At 40.3% G+C, this 18,825-nt stretch overlaps 1 protein-coding gene across 4 annotated transcripts in view; it reads left to right on the forward strand.

Moving 5' to 3' along the window:
• Positions 1-18,825, forward strand: part of CTNNA3 (catenin alpha 3) — a 415,145-nt gene that overhangs the window by 230,520 nt on the left and 165,800 nt on the right. For all 4 annotated transcript variants that reach the window (XM_030950971.1, XM_030950972.1, XM_030950975.1 and 1 more), the window contains 2 exons: positions 8,682-8,762; positions 13,753-13,905. In XM_030950971.1, coding sequence (XP_030806831.1) covers positions 8,682-8,762; positions 13,753-13,905 — 234 coding nt within the window. The remainder of the gene's footprint in view (positions 1-8,681; positions 8,763-13,752; positions 13,906-18,825) is intronic.

The following is an 18,825-nucleotide window of genomic DNA, read 5'->3' on the forward strand; positions in this document are numbered from 1 at the left end:
GGTGCTGGCATCAGCTGCCATTTGCTGTGATGATCCCCTGAACCTCCTGTGTTCCTCCCTCTTACCTTCTAGTCCTCTGTACAGACTGGACAAGTATCAACGGAATTCACACAGTGTGGACTCCCTGCACACACAGGATGCTGCAGAGTGTTCACTGGAAGTATTTGTAAATTTGAGAACTTGAATTAGACCTTTCACTGCACGTGTTGAAGTGCCTCCCAGCCTCCTAGATTCACATACTGCATCACAGCATGGTGTTAAATTAAATTAATTACTCTGGATTACAAAGGGATTAACTAATACAATTAATACATAATTACATTTTTTGGTCTGTTTGGGGTTTCAGCATTTAACTTCCATTTAGAAGTACAGTTTTGAGCAGAGCCACATCCATAGCAGGTGTGTTATTTGAAATTACCAAGCACTGCCTGGTTCAGAGCTGAAGTCTTGGATAAGTAACCGGGTTCTAAGGTTTCTGTCTGTAGGCCAAGTTCTGTCCTGGGTCCACCCATATTTATCTCAAGCTGCTTCCTTGTGGGGAGCTACATAGAAATGTTAAAGTTATGTGGGAGTGAAAATCAGGGAACTCAATCTTCATTGCCCATCCAGTGTGATACAAGAGTGTGCTTGGTTTTCTGTTAAAAGAATCATCACAGCATGTCTGTTCTATGAGGGATCATGAACAGTATCATAGAAGTTTTCCACAGGAGTGAGTGTGCCAACACAGCAAGCTTAATTTTCCTGTTCTGCCTTCCTTATCTGTCCATGGTACAGCAGAAATAAAAGGAGAAAGCATGAGGGTACTGGATGGCATGGAGTGGCTGTGAGGACTTGAAAGACTTTTTTATAGAAATACAATTCTTTAGTTGTCATATATATTTTAAATATATATTTTATGTATATGTATTTATAATGCTGTTTGATTTGAGTGCTGTTACACTCCTCTTAAGTGTACAGGAGTCTGTTTGTGTAGCACGCTGTGCATTAAAATACCACCTCAAAAGCCCCAGTAAGCTTGTGTTTGGTTCCTTGAGAAATGCAGGATGTGCCTTTGCTGCGCCACTTTAGAACCTGCACGCACTCAGTCTGTCCCTCGGTATGGCAGAATGTGAGTGGCTTGGTGCTGGACATGTTCCCCTATTTATGGCTGCTGTTTAAGACTGTAACTTTCAGATTTAAAGTACAGCTAAGAGTTTTAAGCAATCTGAATGAGAAGGACTGTCTCAGCAACTGTACTATATTTTATTTTGAATTCTCTTCTCCCTCCATCCCCTTCCTCTTTCTCATAACGGCATATAATCTCCAAGCAATTTATATAATAGTTCATCATAGGAAAGTCTTGTGCTGCTGCAGTAGAATGAGGTTTTCTCCAACTAATTTTCTATTTTCCTGCTGTAAAACTGCCAGAACACTTTGGTGAAAGGTAGATGGATATTCAATTAAAAGCTAGTACGGACTAGAAACTTAGAAAATTGCTTCTTAGTAAAAGGCAGATTAACCTCAAGCATACTTCTTGCTGTCAGTTCAATAGTATTGCTCTATTTCTACTTATGTTTGTCTTTCCTTCCTGCATCATCTGTGAATGACAGTAGCATCTGATTAAAAGAAATTTAATGGTTTTTTTTACTCCCTGCTGATTCCTTGGATAGTTGAAATACAAACCAAAGTAAAGTACTACTGGCCTTTAAGGTTTCTCTATCAAGTTTTAAGACTGTCATATTTCAATTATGAAGTGCCTGTGGTGTTTGGTTTTTGCATTAGAAGTAGTAAGTGATGGTTGTTAGTTAGTGATGGTTGTACTTGCTCTGCAACACGCTGGGTATGGCATGCACTTCCCGGGACACTTCTCCCCAAATAAGTACTAAAAAAGTATGCGTGTTTTTTCAGGATCACCTTGGAGTCATGCTGGACTTTTCTAATATTCCCAATGTGAAAAAGTAGGAGAAAAACTGATATAAGGAGATACTTGTCTTACCTATCAGAAAGAACCATTAAAAATTTAGAATAGTGTAGGTTGCTCATCTTCTCTCATGACTGGATTCCAGTAACTTTCGAGAGAATTTATTATCCCAGGGATAAAGATCCCAGCTCTGTCCTTTGAGACAACCTGGCCATCCTCCACACCTTCAGCTGACTGGCACCAGTGTTTTGGAGATTAAAATGTGCAATATTCTGATGCAGGGATGTGGGTTGGAGACAGCCCCACGACACAGCCCACGGAGCAGCCTCAGCAAACAGCCATGAGTTTATTCTGGCTGCCCTTTTCATTGGCATCTCCTGGCTCAGAGAGCTCAGGGGATGGGAGCTCTCCCTGCCCAGCTCTCCAGCCACCGGTGATTCTGCCTCCAGCTTGAGCAGGGTTCCTGAGGTCTCTGCTGCCTCCCCTCCAGAACGAGCCAGGCCAGCCAGGCTGGGTTTGTCCTGGCCAGATTTATCTTGTTCAGCTACAGACTAATACAATATGCATATTCCAGCAACATCGTTCTTTCTGAGATTTTAGGGTTATTGGGATCTGCAAATTTCAGCGTTTCAGTGTTTTTTCTAACAATTAAAGGGTTATGCATTCTAAATTCTGGGTTTTTTAGACTGTTTGATGTATGCTTGTCTAGAATGAAATTTAAAATTTGTTTTGCAGTATTACAAGCTATATGTAACTGAATGCCAAAAAAGGGTTATGCTGAGAGGCTTTAAATTCTAGGCTGTTCCTGCATATTGATTGGAAAAGGGTAATTGACACAAGAAGGAGAGCCCTTAGTACTCCAGTTGTAGCAGTGGAGGTTGAGGTAATTAATTTCTTAGGAGGCACTTCACATCTCACAGCATTAGATCCATAGGGAGTATTCCATGAGGGCTTGAAGAGAAGGAAAATGACAATCTCATATTGAAGCTGTTGAGGAAAAAACCTTCTCTATAATGAGAAACAGTTCCACATGAAAGAGTCCCCATTCGCTCGCTTGCATATGATTTTCTGTACCCCTTTTTAAAAAATATGCTTACCTGTTTTCACAGAAATAGGTTTTCTTGAGCCAGGTGTCTGAAAAAATCACACTGGGGTGGGTGTGTTAAGAGTAGAGAATCTGTGTCACTGAGTGGAGGTAGTGATTTTCAACTAAAAAGTATTTGTGGGTTATTCATTTGTGTTTCCCATACAAAAAAAAGAAAGGTAATAAATATACTTCTAAATTAATTTCCCTTTCCAGCCTTTTGCTGTACAGTAAAAATAGGCTTTGAAATGGTGCATGAAAAGGCCTGGGAGCTTTTACCTTTTCACAGGATAAGTGTCAGAAATGTCAGGTACTGGCTTAACAGCCTTGTCAGAGGATTCCTTGAATAACTTCTGAAATGTTCATGTAAGAGATTTCTCAGGCAGTGAATGCTGTGCATATAATTGTTCATGCATCTAAATAGTTCCATGTTTCAGTGAGGTTGCTTGTGCTCAAGGAGTTATTCCTATCCACTTCCAGGATGGGGAACCAGGAGGTCTTCAAAACATTTTGTTTGAAGGCGTGACGCATCCATGAGAAGAACTGTAAACAACCAGTTCATTTCTGAGTTCCAGCCTGACACAGGCTTCTCCTCTGAGTCCTGCAGGTTTGGAGAAGGTCATTGTTTTGTTCTGGCGTATCTAACCAGACATGGCACCTCCAACAAGCACTCTTGGTGTTTACTTGGACATTGCCCTTTGAGGAACAAGCTGAAAATTTGAAGGGTAAAATAATATTGAAATTAATGCTGCCTTTAAGGGACAAATCCCAGGGCCTAGTGGTATCCAGAATGCTACAAGGGAATGCAAGGAAGTTCTGCCCCACACTTGGCATTTCTCACACAGCCAAACAGTCATATTGGAATTTTTTCTCTCTGTGTGACCTTCAAGGTAACAAATCCTTTGTCCCCTCCTAGCAAAGAATGTAGGAAGTGGTATTAGTTTCATTTAGTTACTGGTGGCTGAAGCGTGGTGTTAACCAGTTCTGGCAGCTGTGAACCAGCTGGGATAAATGAGGACTGCAACAGGATGGAACTGATCTTCCCTTATAAAGGCTTGTGGCTTCTTTGGGGCTTTCTGAGACTGATGCTTGTAGATGCCTTTACTTTGTTGGGTTCCACAACAGGATTTGAAAGATCAGGGTTTCTATAAGCTGCGTATGAAAAAAAAAATCCTGTCATTGCACAAAAAATTGAGGTGTGGTAATGCCCCAAGTAATGACAAGATTGTTTCGTCATGCAAAATAAATTGTAAAATTGTTTTTATACAATGTTGTTATAATCTCATGGTTTTGATTAGAATTCACAGTGACTTTATAAATGAAAAGGAGAACCATTTATACATTCCATATGCAAAAAAAAAAAATCATGGTATGTTACATGCTCTGTTGTAACAAGACACATAAAATGCTTGGTGTCTCTGTGACTTTGCTTTAATGTCCTACCTAAGTTGTGTGAGAGTTTGTTTTTTGGGTTTTTTTTTTAATTAAGGTGCAAGGTACAGGGCCCTCTAATTGCTGTGTAGGATTATTTGCAGTCAACACAGAGGCTGAAACAGTCAATCATTTAATTAGAGCTCTGACATTTCTTAAGTTATTGCAGTATTGATTGGTGTTTACCTTTTAGCTTGGCTTCTTTTTTTAATATTTCTCTAGAGAACTGATTTTGATAAATGTGCTAGTCTTTTTTTAACTAAGACTGTTCTTGGATACACAGAACTATATCACAAGCCGTTTAGCACAGAGTCATGGTACAGCTGCTGGAGACAATTGACAGAGGGCAGGTTTAGCCCAGATATGGGGAAGAAATTCTTCCCACTGAGGGAGATGAGGCCCTGAGGCAGGGTGCCCAGAGAAGCTGGGGCTGCCCCAGGATCCCTGGCAGGGTCCAGGGCCAGGCTGGATGGGGCTTGGAGCAGCCTGGGACAGTGGGAGGTGTCCCTGCCATGTCAGGGGCTTGGAATGAGACGGGCTTTAAAATCCCTTCCAACCCAAACCATTCTGTCATTGTGGGATATACAAAGAAAATCATGCTAGAAGATTGGATTTTTTTTTCTATTTTTTCCTCCCAGGATTGTTCAATGACTATTTTGGAACAAACACATCCCATGAAACAAAATATATGCTTAACTTCTGGCCACAGACCTTTAAATACGGGAATATTGGCCTAAGTGCTAGAAGAGATTAGATGATCACTCAAGTAGTTCTGCCCATATCTTTGTTATACTACTGATCAGTACAACTATCAGATAAACATCTGTGGCCCTTCAGAAGTATCAATAAAGTCAAAATAAAGCCCTTCTCAGAGTATCTATATCGTCCTTTAGGATCAACTCAGCACAGCCCAGAGCTGATGGGATCCCTGCAGTCTCTGTTGCCGCTGGCAGCTGTTGGCATGGACCCACCGAGGCTTGGCCCAGCCTGGTTCCTGAGTCCTGCAGGGCTGGGCAGATGCTGTGGTTTGCACCTGTGTGCCTTGGGGTGCAGAAGGCTCTGTGCAGTGCCTGCCAATGTCACAAGCCCCTGCTGCTGTAAATGAGCTCCATCAAAGGCAGTGGTGGTGGGGCCACGTGTTTCAGCTGAGAATCTGCCTGTACCTGTGTCCTGCTTTCAATGGAAATCCAGCAGGAAAGATTTTCTGCACATGTGGTTTTTGAGACATTCAACTAATGCTGTTTGCCAGTGTGTGAAATAGATGGGCCTGTATTATTTGCAGTACCCAGCATTTATCTTCAGGCTATCCAGTGTTAATTAAAAATACTTATTTTCACTCAGTGGAATATTAATAACACTGTGACTTAGTGCTTGTAAAATGTTTCAAATGTTAAAAATGCATTGAAATAGGAACTAGATATTGCTTTCAGGATCTTCACAGGGGAGCCATGTAGCTTGTAGTTATTACATATATTTTACAGGAAAAAACAGTAGGTGAGTGCAGGATAACTGAAAGGCTCAACTGTCTGATTTTTAAAATCCAGACCGAGAATAATGTGCATAATTTTCCTAGTGCTTTTCCTAATTCAGTCCCTCTGTACAAGAAGGACCTGTTTCACAATAGGTGTGTTTGTTTGAGGTATGGCAGTCACTGGAAGGATTTAATTGCCAAGCAGATGCGGAGTATTTCAAGTGCAGACGTGTGGGTTCCAGCACTGGGGAGTGGGACAGCTGCACTCTGCTGAGTGTGGAGGTGCTGAGGTCACCTGTGCCAGCATTTCAATGGGCACTTGGCAAATGTTACATCTGCTGGTTTTGGTTATTCAAGAGCGGAACCCTCTGGTGTAGCCCTGGGGCTGTGGTGTCAGATCCAGGTGCAGTGTGAGGCTGCAGGGGAGCACACACCCACAGAGAGACTTCAGCTCCCCGGGGCCAGGGGGCTTTACCCGGGAGAGGCAGGAGACGGCAGCTGGGGGCCAAGGTGTTTGAGTGTTCCCACAGGAGACTTTGTAGCCAGCTGTTCCCCTGACTGCAAAAGACTGCATGTGGTTTAGAACTCTGTGTAAGTAGGATTTATCCAAACAGTAGTGTGGGGCTTTTGATGTTTAAGTTTCTTTAGGGAAGAACGAGAGTCTGCAATAATGAGGTTACCTGCAGTCTGGACTTGTCCATATTCCACAGCCTGAAGCTGCATTTACAGTGCATTTGTAGTGTATTTCATTTCTTAGGGAAAACATGAGGTGAAGAATAACTTCATGTATAGTTAGATTTGCTTTCTAGACATTGACTATTATGTTAAGAATTTGAAAATAAAGTATTTTTGTCTTGTTCACTATTCAATATTTTATGCCACTTGCTGCCTGAGGTTATTTCAGAATAGCTGCTTCAAAGGTTTAGGTTAGCTGAAAGCCAGTTGTATCATTAGTGGCCACCTTTGAAGTTACAGATTACCAGAGAATTTGAAAAATATCCCAGTATTTTACAATGATTTTGTCTTTATAGAAAAATAGGCTCTAAATATAAAACTTTCAAAGGCTATGCCAGTGCATTTTGTAGTCCGAAAATGCACAGGCATAAGCTGAGTTGTATCCACCGAGTTTTTCCTGACCCTGTTTACCTGGCAGTTCAGAAGGGATCATTTCGTTGTCAGGGTTGACAAGAGCTTGCAAAGCATAATAGAGGAGTCATTATTTACTTTGGTTTCTCTGCAAGCCTTGATACAAGAAATGATGGCATTGCTGTGGAACAAAGTGAGTATCCACCTCCAGGGATTCCTTGAAGGTTTTAAGGTGGAGTTCAGACCTTTCTCCAAGACCTGGTTTTGATCATCTATTCCCTGCAAAGACTATAGCCAGTTTCAGAGATAGAAGTCATAGGAGGTTTTCTAAATCTCCCTGAAAATACTAGTTCAGTTTTTTAAGTAGTTTTTCCTTTCAGTTGATGCAGAATGTGCTAATAATTTCAAGGCATTTATGACATTGCACATTCCATTTTAATGTAAGAGTTCTTTTCTTGACACCTCTAGTCTTAGTTTCACTATTAAGCATATTGCCCTGTTCACAGGTTTCTTTAATTGAAGATTGAAGTGTGATACATAGATAATAAGCTTATACTCTTGGGTGCCTACCACGATATTACTACTTCCATATTAATTTTAATGTTATTTATAAAATAACACAGGCATGTCCATAATAAAGACTTCCTGGTGTTTGGTAGATGCTGTGGTCATTGTTCACAGCTATTGCTTAACATTTATGAGAGCCTGGTTCTTTGTGCTGTAAATGTCATGTGTGCTGGCTTTGTGTAAAGCACCATTTGTGGTTCCTTCCTTTAGGCCCGGGCAGTCCGAGGCAGTCAGCAATGATAGCTTGCTTTAGGCAAACAAACTTCATCACACATTTTGTATTTTCATGTTGTTTCTGTACTAACAGGAAAAAAAAATCCAAACCAGCTAGTAGGCACAGAAGTATTATGGTGATATTGTAGGGAAAAAAGGCTGAGTGAAGGGTGAAGTACACTTTTCAAATAGGTGACCATGAAAGAAGCACTTTGCTTATAGGTGGAAATAAAAAAATTAAAATTGTTTACAAAGTAAAACTGATTCTCTTCAGACCTCTCAAATATCTCAAGAGCTCAGTATTCTAGATGCTGAGGATGAATGTGCTGTGGAATGAAGAGGTTGCCCTTTCATGGACAGTGTTTGCATTGCAACAGCTTGGACATTTTGAAACTCACCCATTCTGTTTTACAGAAGGAAAATGAACACTACAGACAAAAGCATAACCACACTGCATTGTGGGCACCTGAATTTATACACTGTTTGTAGAGAGAGAGAGCATTATTTTTCACATGAATAGGGTATTAATGGATTGCCATAAATATTACTATTGTCGTTGTTGTTATTACTATTATTAATCATTATCATCACCATCATCATCATCATCGCCATCGTCACTATCATCATAATTCTATTCATGTTGTTGATTACACTGGAAGTATTACAGCAATTCAGTAGTTAAGAAGTGTTTATTTTGTTCCTGTATACTGCTTCTAAAGCTTATGTTTTGATTCAGCAAATTATGCTTAACATTGCAAATTGGCATTCTGTGAACATTGTGGTGCTGGCTCTTGAAATGTATGAAAAATTTGAAAAATTCTCCAGCATGTGTGATTTACCAAATGCTCTGATGCACTGGGGACACAAAGGATGCGCTTGCTGAGGGGTCCCAGACAGCCACTGATTGTTTCCTGTCCCTCTGATTGCAGACTGACAAGGCAGAGAGAAGCAATGCCCTGAATGTTGCCATAGACAGTATGTGCAAGAAGACCAGAGACCTCCGCAGACAGGTGAGACCTGGGCAAATGAAAGGTGCAAAAAGGTCTTGAGGGATTCTTTTCCAATTTTCTATTTTCAGTTTATGTGTTTTGAAAATAATATTTGCTTTTCCATAATAAAAATATATTGAAGACAATTGCACATTCCACAGAATATTTACATACCAGTTTTCAAAATTCTGGGAGAAAACCCTGCCAAATGATCCTGGCTGAATATATCTGTATGTATGCATGTCTAAATATATTTGCTGTAGATATATAGAAGTAATGTACTCTAGCCATCAAGATTTGTTTAATTTTCAATAAGCTTGAATTGTTACTGGTTGTTGGAACAGACACCTTGAAGGAACTACTGAGTCACTATGTGTGGCTCTTTACAGCTGTGAGAACTCTTACCTCACAGGAGGGTCCCTGGAATGCCCAGTCCACTGTCTACCCCCCATTTTACATCCCAGTGTCCTAAAACCAATGTGAGACGAGGACCAGAATCCGCAACTTCAGTGAAGGGCAGAAGGTTAGCAGTAGACATCAGCTGTTTTTATACCCTTTCTCTATAATAAATATCTTTGAGAAAAACTGCAGAATATGCTGGATGTGTATAATGTGCCCTTTCGAAAAGAAAACCCCTAGGCAGTCAGTAGTTCTTTCAGCTAGGCTGCCCCACCCAAGTGCACGAAAGTTTACAGCTACAAAGAACATGAGCACACCTCTTTCACCCCGTCTGCAGCTCGGGCTGTTGATCAACTCCCTGGTGGAAGACTATCCCTCCCAGCTTTGTGTTCAGTCTTGCAAGCCAGCCTGTGCTTCAAGATGAGGAATAAATTCCTTCCTGCTCAAATAATCAGCCACGGGAGGCCTTGAAAAATGAGAAGAGTATAATATAAATACAGTGTTTACAACCAAGTAGCTATCCAGTTTCTGCTTACATTCTGTCCAAGATGTGTTCAGTGCGGAGACCTGCATCACCAGCTCAGTGTGTCTAGGAACCCTTCCATTCATTTCCTTCCATGAGTTAATTAAACTCCAGCTTAAAACACTTTATCGACTCTGTTACAGTGGTTAAAAGCTGTTAACTGATTCAATTTGTGTCTTTCTGTAAACCTTTAGAAAATGTTCAGGCTGAATGTAATCATGCCAAATTTATAGTCAATCTAGAACCAGTAATTTCCTTTTACCAGAACAGCTCTGTGCTGCTTGACATTTTTTTCCACTGGAAAGCATTTATGAGAAATATTTTATATCTTTCCTCCAGTTCTATGTTCATACATATGAATTGCATAAGAATTGTTTTAGGAAGAGTGTTTACTGCATGCCTAATTCCTGTTCTGGGGGACATGAAATTGTGAATTTTGTGCTTGCAGATATTGCAGTAGAGTCTTATTTGCTTTCACATACAAACATTCATTACTCTCTCTCCCAGCAGTTTTACAAGAAACATGAAAAGTGTTGTTTGCTCTACTCTTGCAGCTTTCCTAATACTGTATTTTTAATGGTACTGTGTACCTTTGCTGGCATTGTGTCAGGCACTCTCAGTGCTTTCAGGGCTGTCCTCACTGGGACTGCCTCTGCAAAATTTGGGTTAAAGATGAGACCTTATAAAGCTGTATTTTTAAAATCTCTTCAGTAGTGCCCCATAAGCCAAAGCATCAGAGAGGTGCTGTCCCAGCCTGGCTGTGGGTTGTGCCATGGGCCCCTTTGGAGCACGTTTGCACATCACAGCAAGGGGAGTGAAGGAAGCCTTGTGTCTGCCAAGACTGAAGGCAAAAGTAGCTGTCCCCAGAACAGGATCTTCTGGGAGCTGTAGAAACTCTCCAGCTTTTCAAGGGAACTTACTTGCATTCATCTGGGGATTCTAAGCTGTTCAGCTTTGTTTTGATTTGTGCTTGTGCTGGAGATGTGTGTGTCATTTCTGCGTGTGCAGCTTTACCTGGATCACTGCTTCCCTGCTGAGGAGAGCTTACAAATATTTAGGAAGGAATTGCCTATTCATTCCAATTTGTAATTATGTGAAATTACCATACTCAGTTCTTGCCTCCCAGTTCTTTCCCAGTGTAGCATGAATGGACTGCACAGATGTTTCTCCTGTGGTTGTTCTGCAGTTCTGGCTGGTTGGTTGCTTTAATAAATGTTGTTCCTGGTGATATTCTTATATTTTTATGTAACTTCTTCATCATGGGTAGCTGTTTCTGGACAAAAAAGACATGGCCTTCCTGGCTGCCCTTTGAGAGGGGAAAGGGAGATCCCTCAGCAATAACTGCTCCGAGCTTTGCCCAGGACTTTTGCCAGGGTAGTCTAGCCAGGCAAGAGGTGAGTAGAGGCAAACAGAGTTTTCTGTGCTCATCAGTACTGATGTTGAATAGTGTTACAAGCAGCTGCTGGCATTTTTTTCTCTACCCTGCACTGTTTTTGACAACCTTACGCCTCATGTTTTATAAATGACGTGTTCCTGTGTTATTTTTGAATGCATTTTGATATCAAAACCAAAAATTGTCCATGCTTCTGTAAGAGTCTGCTCAAAGGGTAAGACCTTGCATCTTAAGAAGAAAACAATTAGTCAGACATCATCCTCCCCCTCCTTTCCCTCTTCTACTGGTGTCTTTTTCGCTTAAAAATATGAGAAGAAGTTTAATTATAGCACAATAACTTCCCTAGCATTGCGTGCTGGCACTACTGGTGCTGTCCTTTGTTCATATGCCTCCCTTCTGCCTGCTTAGCTTTTAGCATTTTGCCCTACAGGTGGCCAGAGTCAGAAACAGACTTACTGAGTCATGGAAGAAATGCTCGTTAGAATTAGCATGAAAAGAAATAGATATTGCCTCAGATATTCCTTTTTTCTTTTTTCTTTTCCTTTTTTCTTCTATGTTGTATTTCTTTGTTCTTTAATGCTACACAAGCCATCCTTTGCAACTCTCAGCTTCGTGTATTCCTTTGCAGAGCTGCAGCAGGAACATAATTTCAGACTTGTTTGTGTTCAGCGAAGACACAGCATTATCTTTGTTTTTTGAAGAAGATGCAATTTGCTGTGTAATTGCAGGGTAGAGCATTTCTTAGAACGAAACAGTAATGATAATTTCTGTGTGAAAGGTTAATTAAGCCAAGAAAACCAGTGAAAAGCTGTAGCAAAGAATTATGCAATGAGAGATAAAATTAGGCTGCTGGTTTGAAATTGGGTATCTCAAGCTCACCACAAATGTGCCTGAGGTTGTTGTAGTGATAGTATGCTTAGGCTGTGAAAGTCCTGCAGTCTGGGCTGTACAGAACTCCAGAATATTTCTGCTGGAGATAATCAATCGTTGGCCGTGGATATGATGGTTCCACTTGTTGTTGTTGTTTCTTGTAAATTGAAATCTTAATTTTTAAATTGTGACTCTTCAAGGTCACATTTATGTACCTAATTTTAAACAGGCAAGAATATCTGTTTTCTTCAGTGGAGCCTTTACAACAGAGAAGTCTTAGTAGGTAACTTGGTAGGACTGGAGGTTTGATGTATTTTATTTCCGGTAGTGAAGCTTTCTAATAGTTTTTTGTTTTTTAATTTCAGCCTGAATGAAGCTGAGAATGTAAGAAATCCTATTTTGTATTGGAATCCCACAGCCTCTGTATTTGTAAATTACTTTGGAGAACATACAGTGTATCCAGACAGTATATCCTAATGTGATGGCTGCAGTAGGTTAGACAAAGAAACCATTCCAAACATGAATTGCCTGTGTTTGTTTGGAAGGTTTGTGTCCCTCTGGTGAGTCAAGGAGAGCTGAGTTTAGGTGAGGCTATCCAAAAGCTAGTGGTAGAATTCATAGTCAGATCTTGTCTGATAATCAGCAGATTTCTCCACTGTTCTTTCTGCTCTACATGGTCACTGCTCTACCTACAAACACAGCAGCAGCATCAAAAAGATTGTGGTTTTTTTCCTCTTTTTCTCGTGGTAGGAGTTTTTACTTCTACTGAGTTTTCACAGAGATACATTGGAGCAAAGCGCCAAGTGAAAACAGTACTTTGGCAACAGTGTGATAAGCTTCAAAACATTTAGTGTCCTTTTCTGTTCCAATCAATATCTTTTCTATATATTGTAAAAATACTGCATTTGGAGTAGGAAATTCCGTGCATTTGATAATTAAGCTGCATTTCATGTATTGTTCCAGTTGGTATGTTTGTTGTAGTGCTGCATGATCTAAATGAACAGCTGTCATGTGTAGGTAACATGCAAAATAACCTCTTAAGTAAGTAACGTCCCAGTGATGGGTTACAAGCTTCTGTGAAGCTAATTTAAGACACGTAATTTATAGCAGAATGTTATACTTCTTTAATAATTTAAGTTAGAAGTTCAAGAACAATTAATTTAAGCAGAGAAAATTGAAGTCCAGCCTCATTTATAGATCTTCTTGCTCTATTAATACATTATCAGATGGCACAATCAGTAATCTCATTGACATAATTACCATGAAGGCTGCCATTCTGCAAACCAGGCTGTGTTTCCCAGAAAGAAAATACTTGGGTAATTTTGCAATTACGAAATCATGGGATGCAGCTATTTTGTGAGTACAAACATGATTGAATTAATATTTTCTTTGTAAAATTAAATAGCCTTCTCCCTTGGCATCTGAATTACAAGGGAGAATACCCAGGAGATATGAGGTCTGGGCTAACTAATTTTTCACATGTGCAATCACTTAAGTAGCCTATTCATCAGGGAAGGGGAATATTTGTTTGGCTCCCTTGATTTCAAGAGAACCAGTATATGACGTAGTGTTTTATGTATCTGTACAAACACTTACAAACAGGCACATTTACCTAGTGGCATATTAAAGTTTTCCTTAAAATTAAATACAGTTTTCTGTATTTAATACACGAATTGTAGCTGCCATAGGTTTCAGACCCATGGTGTGAATAATGCATGAATACAGTGTGTATGTGTCTGTGTTACAAATAGGAATGGACAATAATTCCAGCAGACTTTAATGGATACTCCAGTTAGCAGGTACTGATGTACTGCTTTCTTTTGCAGCTCCGGAAAGCCATTATAGATCACATCTCAGACTCCTTCTTAGACACCACTGTTCCTCTGCTAGTTCTCATTGAAGCTGCTAAAAATGGAAGAGAGAAAGAAATAAAGGAATATGCTGCTATATTTCGAGAACATACCAGCAGGCTTGTGGAGGTATGTTTGATGGAATTGCACTTGTTTGGAATATGTGGTGTAAGGGACTTGCCACTGAACACTCCCTTTGCTGGCAGATATCAAAAAATGTTTAAGACTGGCATTTCAGGAAGGAATAAATAAGTGGCCTTGGGTAACAGTAAATGTACTCCATTTTCTTATAATGGTATGTAGTAAGACAGAGTGCTTTGTCCTTGCATAGCATTTCTTTGCACAGAAATTAGATGGTGTGGAATGGTAATTGGAGACATCAGTGTAAGCCTTTCCACCAAGGTGTTCAGTGGGCACTGGACTGAATGTGTGTTTAGCTCACAGTGTTCAGGATCCTGCTGCCCAAAGTGCAGGAGGCACTCTGTTAGTGCCAGTTGTTGGCCAGCTTTCTCCCTTGGAAAGTCTGTGACCTGTGATCTGCTGAAGGGGAGATGGGGCTCTGACCCAGCTTAGAGGCAGGAGCTCGGTGCCACAATCATTGAATGTTCTGGGTTGGAAAGGACGCCCAGGAATGGCCGAGCCCAGCTCCTGCCTGCATGCTAAATGAATCCCCTGCATACATTGGAGACCCAGCATTCATTTCTGAAGGATCTACTTCCTTATTGCTTAGAAATGATACTTCTTCAGCACTAAGAGATTTGCAAATACAACTGGGGGGAGATTTTCGTTTGTTGGACAATCACTCCTGCAAATGTGACTAAATATACACTGACCTAAACTCATTTGAACTGGAGCTTGGAACGCTGCTGGAATACTGAAGTCAAAAATTCACAGCAGCATCATCTCAAATGCCTGGAAGGAATGCATTAGTAATTTTTGTGGGGTTTTTTAGCTTTTGGTGCTTTCGTGTGCAGCAATGCAAAGATGGGAAAAAAATCAATGAATTCACTCTGCAGCTGAAAATTTACTTAGGAAAACTATTTGGCTCAGAATTAATAATTAATCTTGAGTGACCTAGAGATACTGAAAGAAAAATAGGTAAAGAGCTAAAGTAAAAATAGGGTATTGCATTTATGTTTCTCTTCATGGTCATGTGATTACAGAATAAGAAAAGTTGTTATTTTTGATTTACAAGAGTATCTGATTTTGACTATGCTGCAAAATCAAGTGACAGCTGAAACACAAACTCAAAGTTGCAGGCTTTTCTGATTTTTAATACTGAAGCTAAACCATCCTGAAGTGACTTCATTTTTAGAAAGAACAGGTGATCCCTGAAGACCAAATAACTTGTCCAGCTGAAATACCCAAATCATGATTCATTTTAGAAGACCTAGGCATAAAATGCAGTATTTGTTTTCTTTCATGGGTTTGAATTTGTGTCCCAAATGCAAGAGCTAGCTGGCCATGAGTGTGGGTGTGTGATTAGAGAGACTGATGGCTGCACAGATTCACTGCCTGGAAAATCCACAGCCTGATCTTGCTGCATGTGTGAATACCCAGGGTGTGTGTACGTATTTATATTTATGCTGTGACTCAGTGTGCTGCCTACAGTGAGGAAAACTTACTTCTAAAGAGAGACCTGACCCAGTGCCACCTCCTATTGTTGAATTAGTTGTTCCAAATGTCACTTTACTGGGGATTATATCGTGGGCTGCTATTCAAATTAACTTCAATTTTACTTTATGTTATCTTCTGGATATCTAGTACAACTAAGTATCTTACTTAAAAGTTGCTTACATTGGTTTAATGCCCTTACCAGTATCTCTAAGCAAGAGCTTGATTGATGACTTTTTGATAAACTGTATTTATCAACTGCTAAATTTTCCAGCAAATTAATTAGGGGGTAGTTGTGCTGCATCCATCAACTGTGAGCCTATCTGAGGTAAAACAGAACAAAAATGAAAAAAACCTATCAACTAAGCAAGTGGCCACGAAAGGGCTTTGTGGAGATAAACAGATTGATCTCATTTTTAAGAAAAATTCAGTAATTTCTGACGGCATCATGTGAGTGAGTGAGATATGGCAGTTCTTTTGGGGAATGTGTAATACCAATTAAATTTATGTAAATGTAATAACTTTTAGATACATTAGAGCAGTCACCATAGCAGTTCCAACTGGGAGCATATTTGGATTTTAGTGGCCACTACAGTGGCCTAAACTATGTTAAGCTGAGAATATATATACTTTTAAATTGATATAGTGGAGCACTGCACTCTTGCTTTCTCAAGGCAAATAGTATGGATAGAGTTGGATCTGAGTAGTTGTGGTTTTCAGAAGTGTGTATACCTGAACATGCACACACTTCAGAGCTGAGACTGGCAAGGGACTTGGAGCTTGGTTTCCAGCTGAACACGGGGCCATGGGTGATGCACGTGCTGGAGAAGCCAGGTCTGGCTGAGAGTGCTCCCAAAGCAGGGAGCCTGATGCTGCCAGAAGGGCAGGACTGATCAAGAGGAGATGAGTTGGTTTGGATCCTTGCTGTTTCTATTGTCCCTTTATTTAAATAAGAAATGATGTTTCTTGGTGAAAATTGTAATGTACAAACATCACTTGTGCCCTCTGGGACAGACAGGTGCGCAGGCTTTAGCCAGGGAAGTGTTCCATAGCCTGGTGCTGTCTGCTGTCTCTAAGATTTGGAGTTGGATGACAGGTGAACTCAAGACCCAATCCAGTACAAAATTCCCATAACTTAGGAGGAAGTTGCCAAGCATTATTGTATTTTGTTAGGGGGTTCTTAAATGAGAGGTATGAGCTGCATGTTTGCAGGGGAGGCCTCACATTCTTTCTTTGCTTGTTTATTTGCTGCACTGGTACAAGAGCCAACAAGCAAATCCCCTTACAACTTGGATGTTATGGAATACAGCTCCAAAAGCCAGTCAGTTGTGCTATTGCAGAAATGGGCTTCATCTCTGCTACTGAAAATAAATTTAAGTATTGAAATGCCAGATCATGGGTGGCATGTACCTGGCTATGGAATACTAAGAGACAGTAGGTGTAATTGAAACATTTTAAAAGCTAAACAACTAAGAAAAATGTTGCAAAAAAGGCACAGAAGAGTAACTGTACCAGAGAAGGCTGGTGGTGAGGGAGATGAGACATCAGGCTTTTGAAATACAGCTATGAGAGCGGATTTACCATCCAGGTGTAGTTGTGACATCCAGGGAGTTGGGTGGCCTGTGGACAGCAGCTGACAGAGCAAAGGCCAGTGATGCAGACAAGACTGTGCATATTGTTAAATACCCAGTACCTTGTTTGGCAGATTTAAAAAGGTGGTTTTTTTCTTTTGTCAGGTACAAGTAGCTTTTGTGGGGCATGCCCAACACAGTGGAGCTGTTGCAAGCTTTGAGAGGTGGAAACCAGCTCAGATGCTGGCAATCCCTAGGATTTGTCTAGGGGAACAAAAGCTGGGGAAAAAACCTATTTGCATTCTCAGTGTGCTTTGTTTCTGCCTGTAAAGTGCTCCAGGTGTGGGTCTGAGCCCCCTGTAAACCTCTGACACCCGAGCATCGTGTGCTACAGACTTTCACACCCTGAATACCCCCACATATGATCTTTTCTTTTGCTGTCTGTCAATTCTGGTATCATAAGGGAAAATGAACACCAGTCCCTTTTTTTCCTTCTCCATGCCACTTATTCTTTCATTTTTTATTGTTTTCAAAGTATTTCTGGTCTTTTAAAAATGTCCTTATTTGGAAGCCACAAAAAGATCCACTTGCTCCTTTCCCTGTACCTTTTTCAGCACCTTGCAGCCCATGAGGTGGGAGGGCAGAACAGAACTGTGCATGCTAATCAATACAGTCAAGATATTTTATAGAATCACAGAAACTGTTGGTTATTTCCTCACAAAATTACTCACTTTTAGTCTCTCTAGACTGAATTTCATCGCTGTTACCATTTAGTCATTTAGTACCATTGCATCCTTTTGCAAATCTTCATTAGTTATTCTATTTACTGCTCCAAATAACTTGTTAAAATATGTGTAAACAAAATTTATAAAAAGTTAATGCAGATACCACAGAATTCCTGGCTCACAGCTTTCTGCCAATTTCCTGCTGATTTGTTCCCGAGGCTGAAACAAGTGATGCTAATCTGTCTGAATGACCCGGGCATTTGCTGGTTATTCAGCCGCCCTAATTCTTGGAGGAGTCTGGCATCCACATGCCTGGATCTCATGCACGGGACAATCAGTAGTCCAGATCTTTCATTCTTCCATTGCTTTCATGTATGAAAACAGGGGTGTCCATTCCTGTTTATTTTAACATTGCTCTTCTAAAATATATTTATAGCATAAGGAAGGTTTATGACTATTTCCTTTTCATTTAAAAAAGGTAACTTCTTGCACTCAAAGATACATGCTATGAAATTACCTGTGTAATGAAAAGTTTAATTCTCTCCAAACTAAGGAAAAAGTGTTTTTTAAAAAATGTAGGTTTTCCTGAATCCAATCATGAGTTCAACTTCAGTGAGTCTCTTCTTACAAAAAGCAGTGTCTCAGCTCTATCCTGTCAGGCAGTGTTCCAGCTGAACATGTTCCACACACTTGTCAGGCTTCAGAGCAGTTGTTGAGCTGGACTGATGATGTTAGTGTTGCACCAAAGTTGAATTTGATAATAGTAATTTGAAAGTGAAGGCAGAACAACATGTCAAAAGAGAGGATATTGCATTCTCAAAATAATCAGCGAGCAATAATTTGAATCAGCACAGTGCTATTGCTTACTCTCATATATCCTTTGTTAATGTTGTTCTGTGGCTCAGTTATAAATATTCTGTTGTGGCCATATTGATTAAACCATCAGTGTTTAATTTTCCTGTCACAATATTTCACTTGATTGCAGAAATTTATGAAATAAGTTTCTGAATCTGGACCACAAAGACCTATGTATCTGTGTAGCCAGATCTCCAGTCACATAAGAATGGATTTTATTATTGCAGCCAGCCAGTCCAGTGGTGATAGCAACAAAATGATTTTGATGTCACAGTGTTCCATCT

This window comes from Camarhynchus parvulus, chromosome 6 (genome assembly GCF_901933205.1).
Source record: "Camarhynchus parvulus chromosome 6, STF_HiC, whole genome shotgun sequence".
NCBI classification, from domain to species: Eukaryota; Metazoa; Chordata; class Aves; order Passeriformes; family Thraupidae; genus Camarhynchus; species Camarhynchus parvulus.